The sequence below is a fragment of the Lycorma delicatula genome, chromosome 11 (assembly GCF_047948215.1).
Source record: "Lycorma delicatula isolate Av1 chromosome 11, ASM4794821v1, whole genome shotgun sequence".
NCBI lineage: Eukaryota > Metazoa > Arthropoda > Insecta > Hemiptera > Fulgoridae > Lycorma > Lycorma delicatula.
This window is the reverse complement of record NC_134465.1, coordinates 8,809,382-8,834,304: the sequence shown is the minus strand read 5'-3', so window position 1 is coordinate 8,834,304 and position 24,923 is coordinate 8,809,382. Positions and strand designations below refer to the sequence as shown.

At 33.4% G+C, this 24,923-nt stretch overlaps 2 protein-coding genes across 2 annotated transcripts in view; one reads left to right on the top strand and one right to left on the bottom strand.

The window, feature by feature from the left end:
* Positions 1-16,634, bottom strand: part of sac (sterile affecting ciliogenesis) — an 85,371-nt gene extending 68,737 nt beyond the window's left edge. Inside the window, exons 1-3 of the mRNA XM_075378904.1 lie at positions 16,447-16,634; positions 9,182-10,414; positions 1,478-1,749 (exon numbers count right to left, since the gene is read on the bottom strand). Of these exons, the coding sequence (XP_075235019.1) occupies positions 1,478-1,749; positions 9,182-10,234 (1,325 nt within the window). The 5' untranslated portion in view covers positions 10,235-10,414; positions 16,447-16,634. The remainder of the gene's footprint in view (positions 1-1,477; positions 1,750-9,181; positions 10,415-16,446) is intronic.
* Positions 16,635-16,781: 147 nt separating this feature from the next.
* On the top strand, positions 16,782-17,973 carry LOC142332504 (U11/U12 small nuclear ribonucleoprotein 35 kDa protein-like). Its single transcript, XM_075378952.1, has one exon. It carries the CDS (start codon positions 17,237-17,239, stop codon positions 17,831-17,833), a length of 597 nt encoding a protein of 198 aa, XP_075235067.1. The 5' UTR covers positions 16,782-17,236; the 3' UTR covers positions 17,834-17,973.
* The last annotated feature ends 6,950 nt before the right edge of the window (positions 17,974-24,923 follow it).

The following is a 24,923-nucleotide window of genomic DNA, read 5'->3' as shown; positions in this document are numbered from 1 at the left end:
AAAATGATAACTAATCTTTAGACTTTTTATTTACTTATTTATTTCTGATTTCCTTAAAAACTATTCACAAATAATTTAAAGGAAAAAGCATTCTAGAATAATTTGTAGAACAAGTATAGTTAATATTTACCTCATCCAGATCCTCATACAAAACATGGCTACTTCTGCAAGTACTTTCATCATATGGGGGAAAGTTAGCACCCTGAGGTACTGGTACTGCAAGAGAGAAAAGGATAACACATGTGATACCTTTTTTGTCTGCGACCAGAATGCCCCGGGATAAAGGGCTCTATATCTGGCATTAGGGGAAGTCTCTCTAGACAACACTGTCCAAGCAATGTTGACAAATGAGGTGGCTTAAGACTTGGTATTACCTTATGTCAAACGGATCCTGAGACGTAAGGAGAAGGGCTAGTTAGCAGAACCCCTGGGTAGCTAGGAAGATGGTATGAACAGGAGGGTTGCTATAAGGCAACAGACAGCATAACCAGACTGAAGTAATAAGAAAACAGTCTCAGCCCGGGGAAAACATGAGTGAAAGAAGAGTTTTTAGAGGGTAAGGATCCTGCATGATCAGCCAATACTATCATCCCGTTGCCTTTGGAAGATTTTCCCCTCTTCCCAAAAAAATAATAAAATCATTTCACTCATTAATAATTTTAAACACTGAAAAATATTTAAATACACACTTATATCACCAAATCTCCATAAGTATACATTAAATTAAACAGGCACCTCATTGAGTATAAGAGACTCTTGGGCCAGATTTCAAATGCACAACTCTGCACAGCTTGCCAAAACACAACCTTACTTCAACAGTAACAAAAAATGTAACCTTACTGGTAAACAGGATGGACAACCAGTGGCGCAGGTGCAACCCAACTAAATACCTAATTAAGGAATGATTTTATGTATGCTCAGTAATCTCTCAACCAACTTCTCTGCCCTCCTTACACCTACTCCATATGTAAACAGCATATCCATTTTTATAAGCATGCTTAAAAAAATTACAATAGTTTTGTACTATAATTTTGTTAAGTTTCATTGGATAGATTTGACAAGACTCAAGTCTTCATTGAGACTCATAATATTGGCTTCATTACAATTTTGTGTTCAAAATTACATATTAATGTAAAGATGAATAAATATTTTATTATATTTTTAAAAATGTATTATTAATGTTAGTTATGGCAGAAAGGGGGCTTAACAATGCTACATTCCTTTCAGGTATAAAATAGATTCTTTTCACATACAGCTGTTGTGCTATCCAAAAAGAATTAGGTAACTTTATGCTTCAATCCCCACCACCTCAACCACATAATAGGATTAAATTTAAATTGTAGTAAAAAAGTTAACCATCACTTTAATATTTAATTTATAACTAAGCAGACGATTTAAAATTGGATAGCAATCATAAGTAAAAACAACAGTTCAGTGGCGATTAATTTTATTTATATTATATAAAAGAAATATTTACCTGACATCATAAGACTCATCATCAAAAATTTCAAGGGGTAGAAGATTATTATCAGTCCAATATGATCTACTACCACAAGAAATATATTGTAAACCTTCTGGTGGAATTAGCTTATCATCCACTATGTTATATTTATTCTTAAGTATGTTTGGAAGATGTTTAGAAGCATACTCTCGGCGTTTTCTTTCTATGACTAATTTTCTTGATGCCGAATATGGATCATCTGTTTCTATATATTGAATTTTTGGATAAAATGCTTGAGCTGGTAAGGGCTGCAAAAAAAATGTATACATGCATAATAAATAAATAATCCGTATAATTTTTTCCTTTTTAATAAAACACATGCACACACATATATATAAATATATGTTTTCCATACCTAGTAATTACACATTTGTTAATAAAGTAAATGATTACATTATTAATACCTTACAATTAATAAATTGCTGTTTTATTTTTTATGATTAAATCACCACATATGCGTAAAGCTTGTACATATTAATACTATACAGACATGTTTAAATATGTAAAAAAATGTTAACTCTAACCAAGATTTGATTTCAGAACCTTCCAGATCAAGTTAAATATAATCAAGAGATCAAGAGAATATTAATTGGAGATCAAATAAGTTTTGGGAGGAGTCGGTCAATAACTGATGTCATGTTAATAATTAATCAAAAACAGTTAATTTATAAATGTAGAGAATCCAACTCAGAATACATATGACATTTAAACATTTTTCAAAAGATTTTTAACAATCTAGATAAGAGTGAAATCATGAAGCATATTATTAATCAGAAACAGTTTCCTGTTTGATAAAAGCAGTCAACGTTTTTTATTAAGATATCTACATATTTACTGACCTCTTCTGTCTATTAGGAATTAGTTAAAACAAATAAGGAAGTTTGATAGGGTTGCTATATCTTTATGATCCCAGTTATCTCTTTACACAAAGTTATTCATAAGTTGAAGTAGATTTATAATTCTGGAATACAGCAATCACCTGAGGTTAAACTAAATATTATTTCTAATCTTATGTTCTTGAATTTTCATCATATAAGAGACTAACATATGTAACAGAGAAGGGTATAGCCTTACAAATAAAAAAATATAAAGATCAATGCAAAACGACTAAAGTAGTGACTTTTTTTGCAGAAAATATCTATTAAGATCAAAATTAGTCAAATGGAATAATGATGATATTGGAACAGATGTTACTTACTGGAGTAAGAAATACATGTTATCAGTGACCAGAAATGAACTTACTAGGTTTAATCATGTTTGTGTGGTGATTCACAAGAACCTGAAATCACAAAAAAAAAATCTAGATTGAAATTCTGTTAATACTAGGGCAGTAGCTTAGTCACTGTGTGGACTTAAGATGAGGGGCTATCTATCAGACTGCTGTCCAGCCTGCGATGTGGAGGAAACTCTGTACCATGTCTTTTTCTGTTGTATAAGGTTCCAGGATGCACAGAGGTCCGTGCTGGATGCCCTAGGTCGGGTGGACATGTTCAGACCTATCGATTTTCAGCAGATAATGCTTCAGGGTGTGAAGCAGTGGACTATTATTGTAAATTGTAATAGAAAAGTTTTAGAAGAACTTAGTAAAACAGAAAAAACTCATAGGAGACAGTGAGCATTGGCACAGCCTGCAAGGGAATGAGGTGTCATAGGGTGCCGGGTTGGACAGGTCTGTGGCTGAGTGTCTTGGGAGCCCTCTCAGGCATGGTGCAGTGAGGATACTCCACTCCCAGTGCCTGAGGGCATTGCACACATTTTTAATGATTATAGCTGATGGTCATGTGGGTAAATGATATGTTGGTAAGTAGTTGAAGTATATGTGTGTGTGTGTTTGTGTGTGCTAGTTGGTGGATTTGTGTTTTGTGTACTCTGGGTGAGATTGTAGAAATTTAGTTAACTGTTGAGTGTACTTTGGTGGATAAGTTATGTCTTGTGGCCATGTCTTCTTTATTGTTGTGAGCTTGTCTTGTGTTGGCTTGATTGTATGAATGTATGTGGTATGTCTTAGTACCTGTTAGGTATTCTATTTTTTCTGAATGTTTTTCTCTTTAGGTATTTGTAGTGTGCAGTGTGTGCATATAGTGGTCTGGTATGGATGATGTTTGCTTGTGGAGATCGAATGTGTGTGTGGGCGCTTACCACCCTCCTAATAAAGTAATGCTTTATTAGCGGTTTCCAGGAGGTGAGGTTCCCAGGGGTGGAGATTTAGTCGGTAGTGCACAGGAATACATAGGCATTTTCTGTAACAGCTTGCAGAACCTGTTAGTGAGTCCGACACTGCTTTGGCACCCGTAAATGGGGTTCCTCCACCTCAAGAAAAAAATGAGAGGTTGGCTAAGAGTTCAAGATCAAATTAGAGCAGCATAAATGTGATTTCTTAGGACAGTAGAGCTGCACTCTGAGGGATAGAGGAAGAAGAAAAACTATCAGACACAAATTAAACACTTTTCTAGGAAGAAAAAATGAAAGAATATAAAATTAAATGATGAAATCATCTGGACTCTAGATAAACAAATCTTTTACCTTACATGGCATTACAATATAAATTAACTGATTATAAGTCCACCAATTAGTGGATGACTTCTGGAACTGGCAGTGCCAACTAATCTATAAAGAGAAAAAAAAGATCTTTCAAATGAACTATCAGACAAGCCATAGTTTATTATACTTGCTAAACTGAAACTGCAGCACAAAAATTTACAAAACAAAAATAGGCTGTCACAAAATTGCCCGACACTCATAAAAATTAATATTGTAGATCAAGATTGGTTATTGGTTATTGGTTAACTGGCATTTCTCCTGTCACCACCCCATTCGGTCACCCTACAGCATATGACCAAATATCCGTGCCACAAACGGCTACTGTGCCTCAAAAACAGTTTAGCTACCAATAATCTAATAGATTTTAGTGAGCTTACCTAACAGCGGACTAAGCGAGGTGCCATACACCACCTGCTTACGTGTCCCAACTGCTCACTTGTCATACAATAAAACTAAACTGGGGAGGCGCACCCCTTGTTATTATATTAAAAAGACAGTAATTTCCTGTCATGCCTGGGTCGCTCAATGCCAGCTAGTACCTGTCCACCATTTAAAGCACTTGGAACTTGGCACTTGGAACCTGGCTGGTGTTCAGCCATTATCTCTGGATTAGCTTCCCACAGCAGCACGGTAGGAGTCATTATACTTTACCCTTAACTAATCTACAGATGTCGGTTGAACAACGCAACCTCATTGAGGAACTCCCACACGGTCCGATAATGCGGCTCTCACCACACTGACTCGCCGTTTATGAGCGGCCAATTTTCCCCTTGACCTCTAAGTTCCAGGGTGGCCTGGTTTCTGCCCCCCCCCCCCCCTAGAACAGAGCAGTCAATTATCATATACTTATTTGACTGAACTTCCCCGCAGACACACAGCTCATCAGCTGCCAGTCGGAACCGAAACAAATATTGTTATAAATTTACATGGTTGGAGAGCACTCGGGCTCTCCAACCAATGATAGAAAATATCAAGGTCAAGTTGGTCAATCCCTAGTGCCTTTCTCAGTGCCACTCGAGAAACCACTCAGTCTATATCTACGGGTTCCACAGCCCGTACGCCAGGGAATGGTGTCTCACCCACCCTAACACCGACTCCTGCTTCACCCTCTGAAGCATCTGGAAACAGAGTATCCAGGAACGCCTGGTAAGTAGCCACTGATGTTAAAGAGTGGTCACGACCATGATTAGAGTGCAGTAGACCAAGATTAAGTAAATTAAAAACTGTGACTAATTTGACTTTTAATTGTGACTGTAACTTATTTGATAAAAATTAAAAGGCAAAATAATTAAGGCATGTTAATTTGATTAAATACTTATTTTTTATAAACTTTAATTTATATTTTGATTTAATATCTGTACAGCGGTTTACTCAAATTTGTATAAACTGTGTAATTAATGTAAGAGTATTTAACATTAGAATAATTTTTGTTTAACGGTTTAATACATATTCCATAATCATATGACTGATAAGTTTTTATTTTTGATAACTATATCAACACTTCTTTCCAAATGTGATTCGTGTAATATTCATACTATTTCCAGCCTGTTGTATTCTATGATTTATGGAACTTCAACTGAGATAAGGGCTTTACATTCACTTCTCCACCAAAAATACTCTTGTTTATGGTTTAAAATCACAAAGATTTATTAGCTATCTACAGAATTAAAGAATATCTTACAAATCAATCAAATATAAATAGACAGGATTTTCTAATAATGTTTTTAGACTTGCATCATAACAATATTATTTACTGCTTAAGCACTGTTTTTGCTTTCTGGCGATAACTACTATTCTGTTTATAGTAAAACTAACTTTAATCTTGTCAGTAATGTTATCACAGTTATTGTGTTTAATACTTTATGTGGTGAATAAAATTTGTAACTGCTATCAATATTTGATAACAGAGATAGCAAGAGAAAACTTTTATTCAATTAAAACTTCTGCTTTTTAAGTAGGATAATGTTTATTGAATTATTGTTAACATTTATGTTTCATTGTTGTTTTATCTGATTTCCAGGTTTTTTCTGTTAGTTCATCTTAGAGAATTAGATCATCCATCATGGATGACACTTCCAGAAAGAGTAAGAAAATCCATAGAATTCCCATCACCTCACCAAGAGGGAGTATATATAATTTGACAATTGCTGATTTGCCTCTTGCAAGAACCTCCTCAACAGGTACAGAAGGCATTAGGTCTATGGAGCATAGAACCAATAGAAAGTGTGGGGAAGATCTGTGTGACAGCGACCTGATTTACTTAATTACCCATTTAGAAGATGCAGTCAGTAGCTTGCATCTCTATGTAGATAAACACACAAAGCACAAAATGAAGCAGGTAGAAGCAGGACTATCAAGGTTTATGAAGTATTTAATCAAATTCTTACACATTGCTAATAGTCTCTGAGAGTTCTACCATGACCCAGACTGATGATTCAAATCTGTTGCATGGAAGCTGCCACACAGATTCCTGCCAAGCAGGGGTCCAATGAGGTCACATAGGCACTTAATGAAGGGGTCGAGAAGGACCTGCTGGTTGGGCTGACCATCAGGAGGTAGCCCAAGGGGTACTTCTGACATACCCAATCAAGAGAGGGAAACACTCCTTGCTGGTGAAAGAGAATGTGTGGTCAATGAGACTATCAAAGTGATCTCCATGAGACCTTTTCAAAGCACTAAGGTGGCCATTGTGGCGGTAACCGCAAAACAGGCAGGCTCCCAATTAAAACAAGGTCGAATAAGGATAGAATAGCTATCTATATTAGCTGCTTGGAGGGGGCGATCCTGGTCAAGGCTATGTCGTCTGCTACTCTGGTCTGCGTAAATCAGGAGAGTATCCCTACCTTTAGGAGAGCAGCATATACGTCGGTACTGGACCTTACATTCGTCAGCGAAGGTTAGGATCATAGAATAATGAATTAGAGGGTCGTAGAAGAAGACTCTCTCAGTGAACATGCATATATCCTGTACTAAGTCGCATCTACTGGAATCACTACCAACGTGAGAAGACAAACATGTAGGTTGGATCTTCGAGTCATCAAAGAGTTCAAGGTGGCCTTGAGCTTGGCCATTGCTAATAAAAATAGTGGAGGGACCTCCAGTTGGTTAGTCTGCTAAAAAAAACTATCAAGGCATCCAGGAATGTTCAGGAGGCAAGGCTTGGTTATCCGGCCAGGCGCCAAGTTTACTGGTGGTCTCCTGAAATTGCTGAGATAAGAAGGAAGTCATTTGCCAGATGTGCATGGCAAAAGAGAAGTGGAGGTGCTTTCGATTATGCTGGAAGATATCACTACATTAAACAGAAGAGGCTCCTTGAGAAAAGCATCAATAATGCTAAAATGGCAAGGTTGTGCCTTTTTATGCGAGTTATGTGGCCAGATAGACAATCACCCATGGAGCAACAGCTACAGGATAATCAGTAAGGTTCGGTAGAGCGCTAGCTGTTATGTGCCACTGCTAGATGCAGACGGTAATCCGCTTTTTTTTCCTCTTGAGAAGGATTTCATCAGAGAAGAGATTTCAGCAGAAGAGGTCTAACTTTTCATCTTGGGAAATTTGAATTTATCCAATGAGAGACTGAGGCCGAGGAAGAGTCTGGGGCCAGAAGGAATGTCAGCTGAAGTTGTTAAGGCGGCTGCTGACGTGGTACCACTTGAACTTCTAGCGGTTTTCAATCATGCATTGTTGAATAGATGGGTGCCCCGAATATGGAATTGTGCCAGACTAGTCTTGCTGAATAAGCCTGGCCATAACGATGAAGACCATCTGGGTACAGGCCACTTTGCCTCCTCAATGCGTTTGGCAAATTGTTCAAGCTCTGTTGGTGGAGAGGCTGTAAAGCAAGCTTAAAATTTGTGGCAGGCTGTCTGATCATCAGCATGATTTTCAACTTGGAGGATCTACTATCGATGCTGTTATAGGGATATGGAAGAGAATTCCATATCCTAAAAACAGTCGAGAAGGTAGCCAGCCTACACCTCATAAAACTTATGAGAAATCTTGGAGGACCAAAACCATTGAAAAGGAAACTGCTGACAACTGCAGTAGAATCCATAGTAGCATATGCAGTTCTGGTGTGGCACTGTGCATTCAGTACTTGAGGTTATGAAAGGCAGGATCCAAATGAGGTTGGCAATGCGGATCACCTCCACGTATAGGACAGTGGTATTCATGGTTGCTAGTGTACCCCCATTAGATTTCAAAATACTCAAGAAAGTCGAAAGATGTAGGGGCATCCCGAAGGATTCCTGAGACACCCTGCTCAAGTGGTGGCAGGAGAGGTGGGACGGGACCTCATATGAACGATGTAATCACAAAGACATCCCTAACATAAGAAGGTGGTTCAGTCAGGAGCATGGGAAGATCAATTTTTGGCTCACCCAGCTCTTGACTGGACATGGCGCATTCAATGCCTACCTGCAAAGCACTAAAATATGAGATGACGACAGGTTTTCTAATGTGGCCTTGAGGACACTGTCAGGCATACCTTCTTCAAATGCACCAGGTGGACTGAGGAGCGATAAGGGTGCGCAGCTGTTACTAGAAGGCTAATCATGCAAGCTTGTTAAAGGTGTTGCTGGAGAACGAGTGCTCCTGGAATGCAGTTGCAGATTTGAGCATAACAATACTTCAAACAAAAATGCGTGAGGAACGGCAGCAGCATTAACTGCTGTCAGCCTTGGTGGTGATGGGACAGCCTAGGCGAGGTGGTAGTTGAATGCCCGTGGCAGTCGTCACTGAGGTTGATGCATTCAGGACTCTTCAAACTAACCACAGGAGTCCTGCGAGAGTATAACATGACCATTAGTAATGCCGAAAGGTGGGTATCTGGGCATACTGTATAAGAGAGAGGGGTGACAGCCTGACACTGCTGTCTGTGGAGCAGGCGGCCTCCTCTGACTAAAAAATACTATATCTATAGGGGGCTGTACACATAAGATAAAAATCATAGATGCCTTTCCTAAATAACTGCAGAACCCATTTGAGAAAGGGTAATATTGAGGCATTCTCATGCTAATGTTTCAAGCAAGTATCATAATTTTTCTTTTTACAATAAGGCTTTCTTTATTTAAAATTTATTACCTATTACATGTTTTACTTATCTATAATCTAATCAGATACTGATTAAGTTTTACTTACAACATAACCATAGTGGATAAAATCATCTGGTGGATTTATAACACATTTAAATGAAACATCAGGCATTGTAATAACATTTGATGTAATATTATTTGTTTTAGTTAACCAGTTAATGCAATACCTAACCAATGGAGCAGAATGTAATGATTCTTGTCTTAGTTCATCATCTTCAGACTCAAAAGATAGTAATTCAGAATAATAAGATTTATAATTCACAACAGGTTTTTTTTCAGCTTTTAGTAATTTTAAATAATCAGAAGGTATGATACAATCCTTTAATTTATCTACTAAATCTGATGTTAATGATGTAACCTGTTGCTTAATTTTCATTTTTACTTTTTTTCTTTTAGTCAAAGGTTTTTTTTCATTTTCATCTTCTTGTGTTTCCTTTCTTACTTCAGATGTTTCAGTAAATATTGCCTGATTTCGTCCGACATCAGAAAGATTGACACTTGAAGTGGCAATACTACCACTTTCATAACTTTGTCTAGCTAATTTGGGTAATTTTTTGGATTCCACTGCACTATCAAAGTCAGAATAAATTGAAATTAGAGTTTCTTTAGAACTATGCATACTTTCATCTTCAGAGTCATTAACTTTTAAATCCTTCTCCATAAGCACTGGTAGTTTTGAGGGTTCTGCTTTTTTAGTTAATGATGAATCACTTTTATTAACGGTATTACTTTTAACAAGATTCTTTTCATTTGCACTATCTTTAGAACTGCTCATTTTAAGTTTTGGGAACTTTATGTTTTCCTCCTTTTTAAGTTTTGAGCAAGATTCAGTGGAATCAATTCGAAAACAAAAATTGTCTTTATTATGAATGATTGTATCATTCACCTTTATTGTATTTTCAGAAACTGTAGATGAACGTTTTTTAATAGTTGGTAAAATCAGTGATTTTTCACTTTTTTTACTCTTGCTATCTCCAAAATCTGTTTTACTACCAACATAAGGTAATGTTTTATGGCTACCACTTCGCTCACTTTGATACGTTACAGAACTATCACTTAACCTATCCTTTTCTTTACTGTCTCCAGAACGTGATGACATTATCTTCTTATTATTATCTTTATAAATACATATATTTAATTCATTTCATTCTTATTTCTCTAATCTTTCTTTTCAAGGTACAATAATAAATAGCACCCCTTTAATAGAATCTTGATTATTAATATTTTAAATATTAATTATAACAGAAAAATCAAATTTAATATATAAAATTCACTTTGCCTGAAACAAAATTAAAAAACCTAAACATGAAAATGTATTACATTTCTTTAAAGATAATTATCTAATAATAAACATTCAGTCACAGATGTAATGGGAGTACATATTTAATACATTTATAACCATGAGAAAATATCTTAAAACTGACTATTCTGTGTTTTTCTGCATAGATTTTTACTTAAAACTTATAAACCGTTGGAATAATTTTAAATATTCTTATTTCCACTGCATTTACTGAACATGCAAGATTATTTTAATGAAAAATTTATTTAGATAATGCCAATATTCAGCTATGTCAGTTCTGGCAAGCCGGTAGCAGTTACTGCATTTGCCTATGCGCACACACAAAAACCTGATAATAGCTGGAAAACTGGTTGGAGAAAAAACAATACCATTATTGGATAAGCAGAAAGACTTAAATCAACACCATCATACTTTACAGCATAACTTTTTTTTAAGCATGATTTTCTGGCTAATTATCTTCTATAAGAGAGGGTTGAATTTACTAAAGCCAATTTTTTTTATTAAAATAAGATAATTTGTTCTCAACATATCAAAGATTATAAGGAATATTTTATTGTTTCATTAATCTTCACAGATACGCAAAGAACATAATTTTTCAGGTTTTATCAAACTCTAACCATTATTTTTCAAAGAAAACTCTTTTCAAGCATTATGTAATAAAAAACTTATTCTTTAAATTATGTTGAAAAAGATGTAGGTTTATTATTTTTCACATTTTATTACAGATATATTCATCAAAAGTAACAACAGACTGATGTTGAATTGTCACTATGTTGTATGATGGATGGATGTGAACTACATATTGTACGTGAAAATGTCATGCTTAACCAAGGTTCCAGCCCAAACCTCTGGATGGAAGGCAGAGGACTGCTCCGTGGAACTTATATAAATACACAACAATATAGTAAAAGAACACAAATTAAATTCAATACACTTTTTTGCCATATTTTAAATAAAGATTTTTCTAACCAAGAGAAAACCATCAGCAATGACAAAACCCGATACACAAAAATGAACACTAGTCACTGAATTTGTAACAACTAAAAGAGCAAGAGCTACTGAGAAGTGCATTTTAAAACTCTATGCAGCCCTATTAAATTCTGTGTGATTTGTTGTTTGACAATGTTTTAAGTACAATTTGCAACAAATTGCATGAATTTGAAAATGATGAGAAAAAAACAGAAATGTAAAAAAAGAAAATTGTAAATAAACATATATTTAAAATAAAATATTAACAGAAAAGAAATTACATAATTCAAAATATAAATCTTGGAAAACTTCTACAAACAATAAATAAGACTAAATAGAATAAAACATAGCAATAAAATAAATGAAAATAATAAAATGATTATTAAAATTATTTATAAATATTTACATCACTATTATTAACATAACGCACACTAATAATCAGCTGTTTTTTTTTTTTTTTTAATGAAAAATGAATTACTTATTTTTATTACATGTTTGTTTACAATTATTGGGGACTACCATCGAACACAATGTAAGAAATTAAGAAGTTAATGGAAAAGTAAGAAATTCACCCAAAGGGTGCAATATAGATTTAGAACCAATGAAAAAACACGTTTATAAAATAATTATGAAAATATTAATAAAAATTAAAATGAATTTGAAGATCATTTGATATGATAATTGATAAATATTAGGATAAAGGCAAACATACTAATAAACTTTTTAATAAAAATAAAACTTAACCAAAAAATATTTGATTTGACACTACATGACTTACTTGTGCGCCTATTAAATTGCATAGACACGTTTTTTTTTTTATGAAAAGTACATAAAATTTTATTTCATTAATAAATATCGTATATTTTCTGATATTTTTTCTTATTTTTTTTAATTGTTATTACTGAATTGTTATTTATTGAAAAAGTTTTTTTTTACAATCAGAGGTTAATAATTATTAATAAATCAATATATTAAAATAAAAAAAAGTTAAAAAAAACGGGGATGAATTCGGATTCGAACCGATGTGCCTTCCTCTTCTGCAATCCAAATACTTCATTAATTAAAATTTTATTCGGCGTATTTTATTTTGACTAACTCTGAAACCGATGAAAATAATTACCACTTTTGATATATCGTTCAAAGTTCTCAAAGAGGGCTTATTACTGCTGTTAAGAAAAAGTTCATAATCAAAATCTTTTAAATTTTGGACTTATTTGGACACTTTTGGTTCAGTCGATTGCAATCAAAAGGGGAGGTGCACAGTTAGATGTTACAACAACCCTAAATCCAAAATTTCAACATCCTACGTCTAATCGTTATGCGAGATCTCGTTGTGATGTTTGTACATAATACGTACGTACGTACAGATGTCACACCGAAACTAGTCAAAATGGATTCAGGGATGGTCAAAATGGATATTTCCGTTGAAATCTGAAAATCGACATTTTTTGTGATTACAATACTTCCTTTACTTCGTACAAGGAAGTACAAATGTAGAACATTTTTTTAATTAACTGCTATACACTTTAAAATTTTTTACAACTTTTCGTAAATTTAAATAAAGTTTTTAAAACTTTTAACTTTTTTTTGCCTAGGAGAAGGGAAATCTGCTAAAAGACGCCCAGCAACCCGCACTACTGAGTGAGTGGTTTCCCCCATGATGCGAGGACTCACTAAAACAGACCCTTACACAGCAGCCCGGATATACCTGCCATCCGGTTTTACTCACGGGCTGTTGTTTAATTTAAGGGTCCTCCTTGAATGATTCAGGAAGTCCTAGACAACTCGGTAGACACGACGAGCCCCAAGGGGCCCCCAGCTGCCTCACATCGCCATCCGCCTATGTATTAGACATCATTCACCTCTTTCTTTCATCATTTTCCACCTGAAGATTCTCTCTGACAGGGTGGCTATCTCTCGCCCTCCACGAATTTTCGTTGGCCAACAGTTTCTCAAATAGACTAACTGCACTCAACCAGCCAACAATAGCGTGACATTCTTGTATTTCTTCCCTCTACCTTTCACACTTGAGTTAAGCGTTTCCTACTGTGTCTTCATTTTCACAGTAAGAACCCTTCGGTGGGTTCTTCCTCTTCCTCTGGTACAAATATTTGTTAAACCACCGTGGCCCATCAGGAGCAGAGTTAACCAAAAATTGGTGGTCTCCCCGTGTTCCAGACAAACCCACCTTTGAATATTGGGGATAATGCAGAAGGTCCACTGCCCATAGTCGTTCGCTCCCACTTCAACTGCCATTCTGTCAGTAATTTACTGTCGGCCTCCTCCTTAAAGAAGCTATTTGCTCTCTCGATTACCCTTAATTCAACGGGCGGGAACTCTGCTATGACGAAGGCGGTCTCGCAGGACACTGTTATGTAGACAGATGTTATCCTGAGGGCGTCCTTCTCGCCGGGACCAGAACCTCTGTTTACTCGGCGGCGAGGTTCAGTCCCTTGTCCTCCAGCCAATCCTTCTACATAATAATGGCCAAATTCACTTGTGATTAGTGATTATTCGCTTTGTATCCCTATACACAGCGACTAGTGCAACGTCGTCAGCGAGTCCCACCACCTCGACTCCATCCGGCCAATGTAGGTCAAGAATGCCGTCGTACAGAAGATTCCATAGTAATGGCCCATTAAGGATCCCTGAGGAACCCCCACTCTATATGAAACTTTATTGTTCTGTCTGTCAACGAACTCAAGATCTTGTTCTTGGACGGGTAGTCCTGGATTAACGTCATTAAATAAGAGGAGATGTTTCTCTTATCTAGTTCTTTCAGTATTGCGGACCATTTGATTCTATTAAAAGCGTTTTCACATCCAGAAATACCAAAATTGGTACTTTCCTGGAAAGTCTGGATCCTTTAACTGCTCTGTTGACCATGGAGTTGACCCTCTTCATCGCTTCGACAGTGGATCTCCTCTCCTGGAATTCAAACTGGTGATCTGAGAAACCACTGCCACCTTGACTTCTCCTTTGAGCCTATTTAAGAGGAGTGCCATGAAGAACTTACCAATTGTGTTCAACAGGCACAATAGCCTATAGCTCGCTGGATTCATGTCATCTCTGCCAAGTTTCTTCAACAAGACTAACCTGGCACACTTCCACTCAGCTGGAATAATCCTGCTGCTGGTGATGTGGTTAGTTTAGTGTAAGGGGAGTTTTACGGTGATTTGAATTGGAAACTCAGAAGACAGTTACAAGAAAATGATATACTGAAGAATGCCTACCTAAAGTTGTCGAAGCTCTCACAAAGCTAAGTCCAAACTCAAATCATGATAACACTCCAGTGCACTACTCCAAAGTTTGGACTAATATTTGGTCAACACTGGAAAAAACTGAGAACACCTTCCCTACAGTCCTGACCTAGTTTCATGTGACTGTTCTGTTCTCCCAGGTGAAGGACAGTCTGAAAGGGAGGCATTTTACAAGGAATGATGGCTTCCTAAAAGCTTGGGACTATGAATACGTCCAGATCCCTGATGAAGGAAAACAGAGTTTCTTTGAAGACTGGTTTCGAAGGATGGAGAAGTGTATAATGTTTGGTGAACATTATTTAGAAAATTTATAAAAAATAAGTCAATTGCAAAACTTTCCTAGTGATCTTTGTATAATTAAATTATGGAATAAAACCTGTTAGAAACTTTGCTGCAAAAATCACATCTACAAACATTAGGAAAAAATTACATATATATATATATATATAATTTTTTGAAAATTCAAATAATTCATTAACATATTGACCACTGTGCTAATAAAATCTAGTATTAAATGAAGTGTAAACCACCAAAACAAATTAAATATTCAAATTAAACTTGTCATATTAATTCCAACAATTAATCTTCGTGGAATCCTGCATCTTCAGTTGGTATTTAATTCTATAAATTTCAAAATTTATCAGTAATAATTTCAACAAATTTTACAAACAATTTATTTTAATATAATTACATAATTAAATACAAACTAAAGATGTAGGATCCCATTAAAATCGATTCTTGGAATTAATATGGTAAGTTTATTAACTGTGTCAATATATATATATTAGTATACATATACAAAATAAATCATTGAAACTTATTAATAAAATTAGGAAAGTTACTTTGTAGTTTAATAAAATGGAAATATCAACAATTTTTTTTTATTTATATATTTTTTCCAATTTTTGGACACCATGGTGTGAAACCTCTCTTATTTTACACTGCCACTGAATGGCTTAAAGTAGCTGTAAGAGAATAGGAGCAGCGTAATAGAGGTGGGTGTAATAGGTAAAGTAGGAGAATAAGGTAAGAAAAGAACACTTTCTTAAAACGTGTGTTTCATGATTCTATTGTAGAGTTCAAAAGGATCACTATTCCAATCACCTTACATATTATTATTTCAGATCAGATTTAATTAATAAAGTATAAAATTGAAAATGCTTGATACTAAAGCTAAAGATATCTGTTCATTAGGAACAAATTTAAAGTAACCCCAGTATGTTTTTTTTAATAATTTAATGTATTTAACCAGTAGTTCAAATATAAATATCAATTCTATGAAATTAAGTAAAACTTTTGTCTAAATATGGGTTTGATCTGTCATAAAAATTATAATTTAGTGCAACATATTTACAGAATATTAAAGAATATTGTTTAAATTATTAAATCGGTAATTAAAAAGAAACCAGAATATCTTTCTGTTTCACTAGACTAACTTGAGATGAATGCCTATTGGTGTAATTTCACCTGTTTTTTTTTTTTTAATCAAACCTTGTTTTAACATTTTAGAAATAAAGATTGTTTACTTCATAAAATAATAGTTTTTCTGTAATGGTATTTGTTAAAGAATATTGCAATACTATTTTATTTTAAGCATAGTTTGATATCTTTTGAATGTGAAAGTTACACGATTCATCACATTTACCATTTATTTTATGGCCAATGAAAAAGTAAGTATTACAAATAGTTAAAAAAATATACTTTTTAAGTCTAAATAGAAAGTTACTTATTACCTTCATTGATAGATAAATTAATTTAAGCTTTTAAATTAAAGATACGTACCTAGTAGTTTTTATACGTAAACAACCGCCTTTTCTATTACTCCACTATTAATTTCATTGCCATCTGTGTCATACGTTTGTTCATAATACTAGCATGCTGGTGATTAATTAACGAGATTTTAATTCTTTCAATCTAATATAACGTAAATTAAACGCTGGGATCTGTTATTAATTTAATAAGTAAGCACCTTATTTTATAATAAATAAGTACTTCTTTATTTTAGAATGTACATGCTTAAAAATATTAATACATATTCTCTACAGAATATTAAAACATCTTACATATCTTTGCACTTGCAAAGATATTAAAACATCAAAGATACCTTATTCAACGTAATGTATAATTCTCTTCTTAAGCTATCTTTTACTAATTTTAGTCATCAAGAATAACGAAAACTAATGCGTACAACGGTCGAATTGAAAACCGATCTTAACTAGCTCAGAAATGAGTAGTAATATGTGTATTGTGGGTATTAAAAGGGTAAACAACATTACTTGAAATACAGTTTATAATTACTAAGTAAAATATGTGCGACTTAATTGAAAAGTTAGTTGTAATCTAAGAAATAGTTAGTACCTTTTAAACAACTGTGGTTAGGAAGTCAGAAAATTTTTTTTCAAAAGTGTTTGGTTAATATTAAAGTGTTAATTATTTTTCTTTACTAAAGAAAAGTGAACATTTCTTTGAATGAGTTATTAGTTAAAGATTATTAGAATATTCAGTTTTATATTTATAAATAAACATTAGTTGAATTTTTTAAACATATTTGAGGTTAATTCTGAATAGTACTATGGAAAAGTCACCAGAATTACAAATCACCGAATTTACCCAGGAAGAATTTGAAGCGTTAAGTAACTGTGTATCGCCGTTTTCAGTAGTTTATGATCCATTAAAGTCTGGTAGTATTGACAGAACTGATACTGAACCTCATGATAGAGCGATTTGTAGGGCGTTAAATGCAGATTATAAACCAAACAAAAATTTATCTAGTAGACAAGAATGTACTATATTTGTAGCAAGATTAAATACAAAGACTGTAGAAAAAACATTAAAGAGAGTATTTTCTGAATTTGGTTCTATTAAGAGCTGCCATTTAGTTAGAAATATTGTAACAGGTGCATCACAGAGGTATGCTTTTATTGAATATGATGATGAATATAGTGCTAATTTAGCTTATAAAAAAGCAAACAAAATTGTAATTGATGGATTTGAAGTTATTGTAGATTTTGAATGTGAAAGATTTCTTCCAGGTTGGGTTCCTCGCAGACTTGGTGGTGGTTTTGGCGGTAAAAAAGAATCAGGACAGTTGAGATTTGGTTGTCGTGAACGACCTTTTAAAAAACCTATAAAAATGTTAACACCAAAGGAACTGTTAAGTTATAAGTGAGATAAAAAACTTATATTTTTATTTGAATTGGCTATACTATTAAAAATGTATGTTAAATGGTATTGTAATAAAAAACAAACATGAATTGTTTTATCTAAGATATATTTTGTAAGAGTAAATAAAAACAGGTTTTCCAGCTGCTCAAGAATTGTTTTTTACCATCTTATTACTTTTTATAGTATAATGCTTATGGGTGAATTGTGTGTATTCCTGAACAGACTTTATAAAATGTACATTGTTGTTATGAAGAATATAATATTAGTCAGAAATTTCATAGATCAGGCAATTCCAGTTTGTAGTAACAGAACATGTATGAACATTACAATCTCAGAATACACAAACGTGAATAAAATAAATAAGGCATTATAATTATTTGTTTCCATTGTTATAAATGTAGTGATTTTATATAGGTACATATGCAAGTTGAGAATTACATTTGGTTTAGGATTAACAGAAAACATTGATTGTTGTAGTTGCGTTTTATTATTACTATATGGTTAGGCTGGTTAGATAATATTTATTTTAAAAACTTGTTTTTTGTTTATAAATTTTAATATCTTTTAATGCATTTAAAAGTGTTTTCAACAACTAACACTACAATATACATTTTTTGATTATCAGCAAGAAAATGAATTTGTTCTGTAATTAAGAGTTTGATTTTTACAAAACTTTGATGATATAATTAAAAACTATGTTATTAACTTGAAAAATTGGTGAATTATTAGTCATTAGGTAAATATAACCATTAGTGTGTTCAGTGGTGAATGTTAGGATGTTGAAAACTTAAAAGTGGCAGAAAGTTTTTTTCTTTGATTAATATTCTTTTCTGTAAGATATAAAATAATTTTGCCAATTCATATTTTTTTTTGCTCTTAAATTGTTTAATTTTTAATGTTTTACTTTCACTTAAGCTTAATGTAATTCTATAGTAGCATTAATAAGATCTCATAAGAATGATAAAATAATTCATTTGTTGAAAACAGTTGTTAATAAATACTTTTTTATTAAATTATTCTATAATTCTCACTGCCTGAATTAAAGAGGGAATTATTAATTGAATAGCTACACTCTTGCTAGCATATATATGTAACTGTAAATTTTTCTCAATTGAATAAAAAATAATTTATGTTTTTAAAAATTTTTCTAAATTGAATTTAGTAGTTTCTGTTTTTAATGTTTAAGTGAAGACAGGCACAAAGTTGTCAGATTGCATAATCTTAAGATCTTTAACAGTTTCAGCCATATCACGGCTGTTTATCAATAGATTTGAAGGCAGGATAGTCAGGGAAAATGAAGGTAGTGTAAGCCATTTGCCCTCATGAACGTTCTTATTTTAATGTCCTGAATCAGTTCCTTAAGTTTAGAGAACAAATTCAAAGAAACTCAATAAACTTATTAGATGGTCTCTAGATGTACACACATTTAAGTATTAATTGTAAATACAGATGTTACATTCAAATATAGTGCCCCTACATTAAACAAGATTTATGCACCAGGCTAAATGCACATAAATTGAACTGAGACGTAATTTTTTACAAATATTAAAACTTGGTTTTTCAAGTAACATCTCTATATGTTATTTTAACTTTTATATTTGTAGCATCTGTGTACATTTCTCATAAATTAATCTACTTATGAGAAATGTACCTATTTAAGCCTCATAATACAACAAAGCATGCATATTGAAGTTTGGTACATCAAAACCTGACCTGGTCATCATATCTCAGAGAAAAGTTAAGTTCTGCGGTAATAATAATTTATAATTTTAGGCAAATAAAAAAACATTGTAATTAACATAAAGAGTAGTTTATAAAATGGGACATTTCATCACACATCAATTTATTGAATGAATTATAGCTTCTTTGCCTGTTAAAAATCTTGTTCACAGAACCATATTTTAAAATTCCACTCTGTAAATTATACCAAAAATTAAATTGTTGTATTTTATTTTCAAGCACTCCATACCAACATAAAGTCAACATCTGCTAATCATCTAAGAAATGGCAGTTGGTAATAATTTTTTTACTCTACATATACGTATGAAATGTACACAAACACCACTATTAATATATATATATATATATATATATATATATATATATATATATATATATATATAGACATAACACAAGCCCAGCACACTTCCTGACCACACTAGAATGTTTTGTATCTTAAGAAAACTGCTGTTCAGTGAAAATTACTGGAAAAGTGTTAATGTGAATTTTACTCTTTCAACTATATTGTAAGTACTCAGACTGGTTAAATTTTGCGATCTTGATGTTTCATTACTGCTCTGTAACTACAATTTTAGCATTAAAAAATTCCAGAAGGATGCCCAGACCCAGAAGGTGATTCAAAGAAACGGGAAATTTTGAAAGTTGTGTTGGTAGCCGTGGGCGATTGGTACCACTTGATAGTGGCGCCAGCCTCTCTAACCTAACCTGCCATTTAATTGTCATGGATCCTTGGAGTGATGCGCAACGTGCGTTTGCTATCAAAGCGTTTTACAAAAACATGACAGTGTGGAGGGAGCGCGTAGAGAATTTCGCCGTCATTTTAATCTGGGACGGCACGACCGTGTTCCATCAGCACATGCAATTGAAACATGGATATCTAATTTTGAGGAAACTGGTTCGGCAATGAAAAAGAAATCTCCAGGCCGTGAGCGAACCGTACGTACACCACAGAATGTTCAAGCTTTACAAGATGCTGTCACACGAAGTCCACATCGGTCAATCCGTCGTCTCTCGGCATCTATACAATTGTGTAGTTAAAGTGTTCGAAGAATGTTAGTGAAGGACTTGCAATACCATCCATCATACAAGTTGCAGATCGTCCAGGAACTGAAACCGAACGATGCAGTTGTGCGAGCACAATTCTGTAATGTAATGCTTCAGAAGATAAATGATAACAACTAGTTTGTTCACGAACTGTGGATGTCAGACGAAGCGCATTTCCACCTCAGTGGATTTGTTAACAAGCAAAATTGCAGATACTGGGCACAAGAAAATCCTACGCAGCTACACCAGCGTCCGTTGCACAGCCAGAAAGTGACCGTGTGGTGGGCTATGTTATCTTACGGTGGTATAGGCCCTTATTTTTTTGAGGATGACAACGGTCTTGCGATTACAGTGACGTCGGCTCGTTACGTAGCCGTGCTTGAAACCTTTGTTGTGGAACAACAAAAGAGATTTCCACCGATTCTTAACACAGCCTGGTTTCAACAAGATGGAGCAACGTCACATACTGCACGAATATCGATGGCAGCTGTACGTCGATTGTTTGGACAATGTGTCATTTCCCGAAATGCTGACATTAAATGGCCTCCCAGATCGCCTGATCTCTCAGCTTGCGATTACTTTTTGTGGGGTCACCTTAAAAGCAAAGTGTTCCACAGTAGACCTGCTACAACTGAAGGCAAAGATCCGAGAATTAATTGCGGAAATTCCAGTCGAGATGTTACGTCAAACCATGAACAATTTAACGAAGAGACTTCGTGAGTGTTTACGTAGAAGAGGAGGTCACCTGCAAGATGTCATCTTTAAAAAATAAACTAAAATGTATGTATCCTAAAATGGCAACATTTGTACAATTACAAGAAATAAAATTCATTTTCTAAAAAAATTTTCATTAACGTTAATTAATTTTTTAAATTTCCTGTTTCTTTGAATCATTCTGTATTTAGGCCTGTTTTTTGCATGATATATCCAAACTGGATGGATAAATTTGATCTGATTTCATGTAACATTGATATATAATATTAGTCACAAAGGGGGCAGGGAGATACAGATAGATCTCATGGGTCCCAAATTTCAAAATTTTATTCAAAGAGTAGGTAAATTTTTTTCATATAATTTAATGTCCCTTAGATAGCAAATTATTTTTTTGTTTTATTCAAACAGGGTGGGGGCAAACAACAAAAAACATTTTGTCATTTCTGGACTCATAATGTCATGTTTTTTTACTGCTTAGAAGATTCTATTATCACAAATATGTTACTTTGGTTATGTATTTGTGCAATTTCATTCAGTAGTGGAATTAAATAAGCCTAATTTTTTGCCTTATTTTGCTTGCTTTTTTCAGAATGAATTAAGAGATTTAAATACAGTTCTATTATAGTTATTGATTTCTGCTTGTGTTGGCTAAGGAAATGATCAGTTGCTGTGATAATTATCGTTTCTGCATTTATCACAAATTTAATTTAAAAAATTTGAAAAAGGTAGTGCTTAAAATTTCTATGATAAAAACACAGATTACAAAGGATTGGGGTAAAAAACAAAATTTCTTATAACCCCTGCTCGATGGGTTGGTAGTCTAGCTGCAGGCAACAGGATGTGTCCCTGGGTTATGCATTGTGGGGAATGGTCACTAGATATGGTAGTTAGCTGCAAATAATGGTTTATAAGCAGTCATGGACAGGCAACGCAGTGAGGTAGTACACCTAAAATATCCCACAAGCCAAAAAGACACGGTGAGTGTCAGTCACCAGTAAATAAGCAGACTAATCCCTTGCACTTAGTGGTGGAAGACTTAAAGCAACGGTGGTGTGCAAGAAAATAACTAGGACTTATAATCCTAGTTTTAATTACAAAATGGTATCAGTTGTTTTTCCAGATCAAGCAGTTTAAGTAACTTAGAATGATGGAATAGCATCTTAAGGAAAGAACTACTAAAGCGATAATTGGAAACAAGAATCCATCATTGCTTTAGCAATACAATCAGGTTAAGGATTCTGGAGTACCCAAACCAACATGCTCAAGTCAGAGCCTTCTGGAAACCCTTTGTCAAAATTAAAACAAAAAAAATTCATTGGAACCCTAAATGTTAACTCAATGTTGAAAGTAGGAAAATTAAAAGAAATAATCAAGAGATGCAAATTTTGGCATTGTAAGAAACAAGATATTCAGAGGAGAATGCAACAGTCAGAAAACTTTTGAATTTTTAAAGGAAATTATTTTGAATTGAAGGTTTGCTCATATCTTTGTTACTTGAACTGACAAGTGGCTTAGGCAGAATGGGCAAGCGGGGTATGTTTTACTATCTAACCAGATGACATAATAACATAGCACATTTGTATATAACATGCTAACACAATAAACTGTACACTAGACACAGCTCTTGACGAGGGGCAAACTTTCAGCTCACATATTGTAAGAAAGAGAACTATGAAAAATAGGCTTCACTAAGGTACAAACAAAAAATATTTTTATGTTTGTAGTAAACCAAAAATCTGGGAGCTTTTAGAAAATTAAATTCCAAAAGAAAATGTACAAATTTTTTTTGTGGACTTTAATACCCAACTTGGCAAAGAAAAAATATTTATATGAAAGTTGTTATCTTTACCCTACACATAAAAGAACGAACAAAAATGGGGAACAAGTAAATAATCTTAGAAAAGTGTTTAATGTAAAATTAATGTTGACATCAAAAAATTATTCAGGAAATAAAAAACATGGAAATTACCAAATCCAAACGAATTCCACTTCAACCACGTTGTTTCAAAAAAAAAATCAAAAGTAAATAATGAATGTGTAAGTAAAAAATCTGATGTGGACAACACATGACTTCCTTATACGCCTATTAAGTTACTTTTAAACATTTTTTTTAAAATGGTAAATACATAAAATTTTTTTTATTAAAAACTTATGTTTTTTCTTATATATATATATATATATATTTTTTTTGTTATTATTTATTGTAAAAATCTTTTTGCAATCATAGGTTAAAAATTTTTAATAAATCAATATATTTAAATTAAAAAAAAAAAGTTAAAAAAATAGACGAAGTCCGATTCGAACCAATGTAGTACCTTCTACTAAGATCAAAATATTTCATTAATTAAAATTTTATTTTGCTATAATTCTGGAGCCAATGAAAATATGTACCAGTTATGATATATCGTTGAAAAGCTCTCAATGAGGGCTTATTGCTGTAGTCCAAAATGTTTTGGATTTTGGGCTTTTTTGGACACTTTAGGTTCAGTCAATTGCAATCAAAAGGCAGTATGCACAACTAGATGTTACAACAGTTCTAAATCCAAAATTTCAACATCCTACAGCTAATCATTTTTGAGTTATGCGAGATACATACATACAAACGTTGTGCCAAAACTAGTCAAAATGGATTCAGGGATGGTCAAAATTGATATTTCCATTCAAATCTGGAAATTGATTTTTTTGCGATCACAATACTTCCTTTATTTCATACAAGGAAGTAAAAAGGGTGCAAACATTATTGAATTAAAATTAAATTTATCCCACAAAATAAACTAAAATACATCTCTAAGAATATTATAAAATTTTATACTGAAATGTTACTCTTGTAAGAATACTTTCCAAAATAAACTTTGTAGGGAAACTCAAAAGTGGGAAGACATTAAGGAAGATATCATTTTCGTTATGAAGGAAAATTATCGTATTTAGAAAAAAGAAGAAACATATTTGGTGGAGTGAAGAAGTACAACAGCACAGAATTAAGAAGTGGAAAATGGTATTCCACCAAGAAGATTATAAACAATTTAAATTAGCCAGAAAAAACTTCCAAAATAATCAGAAATGCTAAAAGATAGTATCGGAGTGAACTGTTAAATCAAAGAGAAAAAGATTTTCAAAAGTACAATATCATGGATTTTTATAAAACTTCCAGAACTTGGAGAAATACATTCCTCCAAGTTTATGTTTTTAGAAACATAATTGGAGATTGGCTCTAAGTAATAAGAAAAATATGAAGTTCTAGCTGTACTTTGAAGCTCTTTTAAATTGTGAGGAGCAAGGTGTAAGATTAAAATTTATTAATCTAAAAATAAGGAACCCTGATTCCAAGCTGCCATATTTAAGTGTTAAAAACAAATAATACAAAATTCATAAAATAAGGCTTCTGGGGAAAATATAATAGTTGCTGAAATGCGGGAGACCAGATGATCCAGAATTTAAAAATCTATTGGACAGCATATGGGAAATCAGAGATATTAGAGGACTGGAAAGTTGAGTTAATTCATCGGATACATATGAAGGGTAGTAAAATAGATGTGAACAGCTCTAGAGAGATTTCCCTTTTGTTGGTAACATATAAGATACTTTCAATAGCTCTC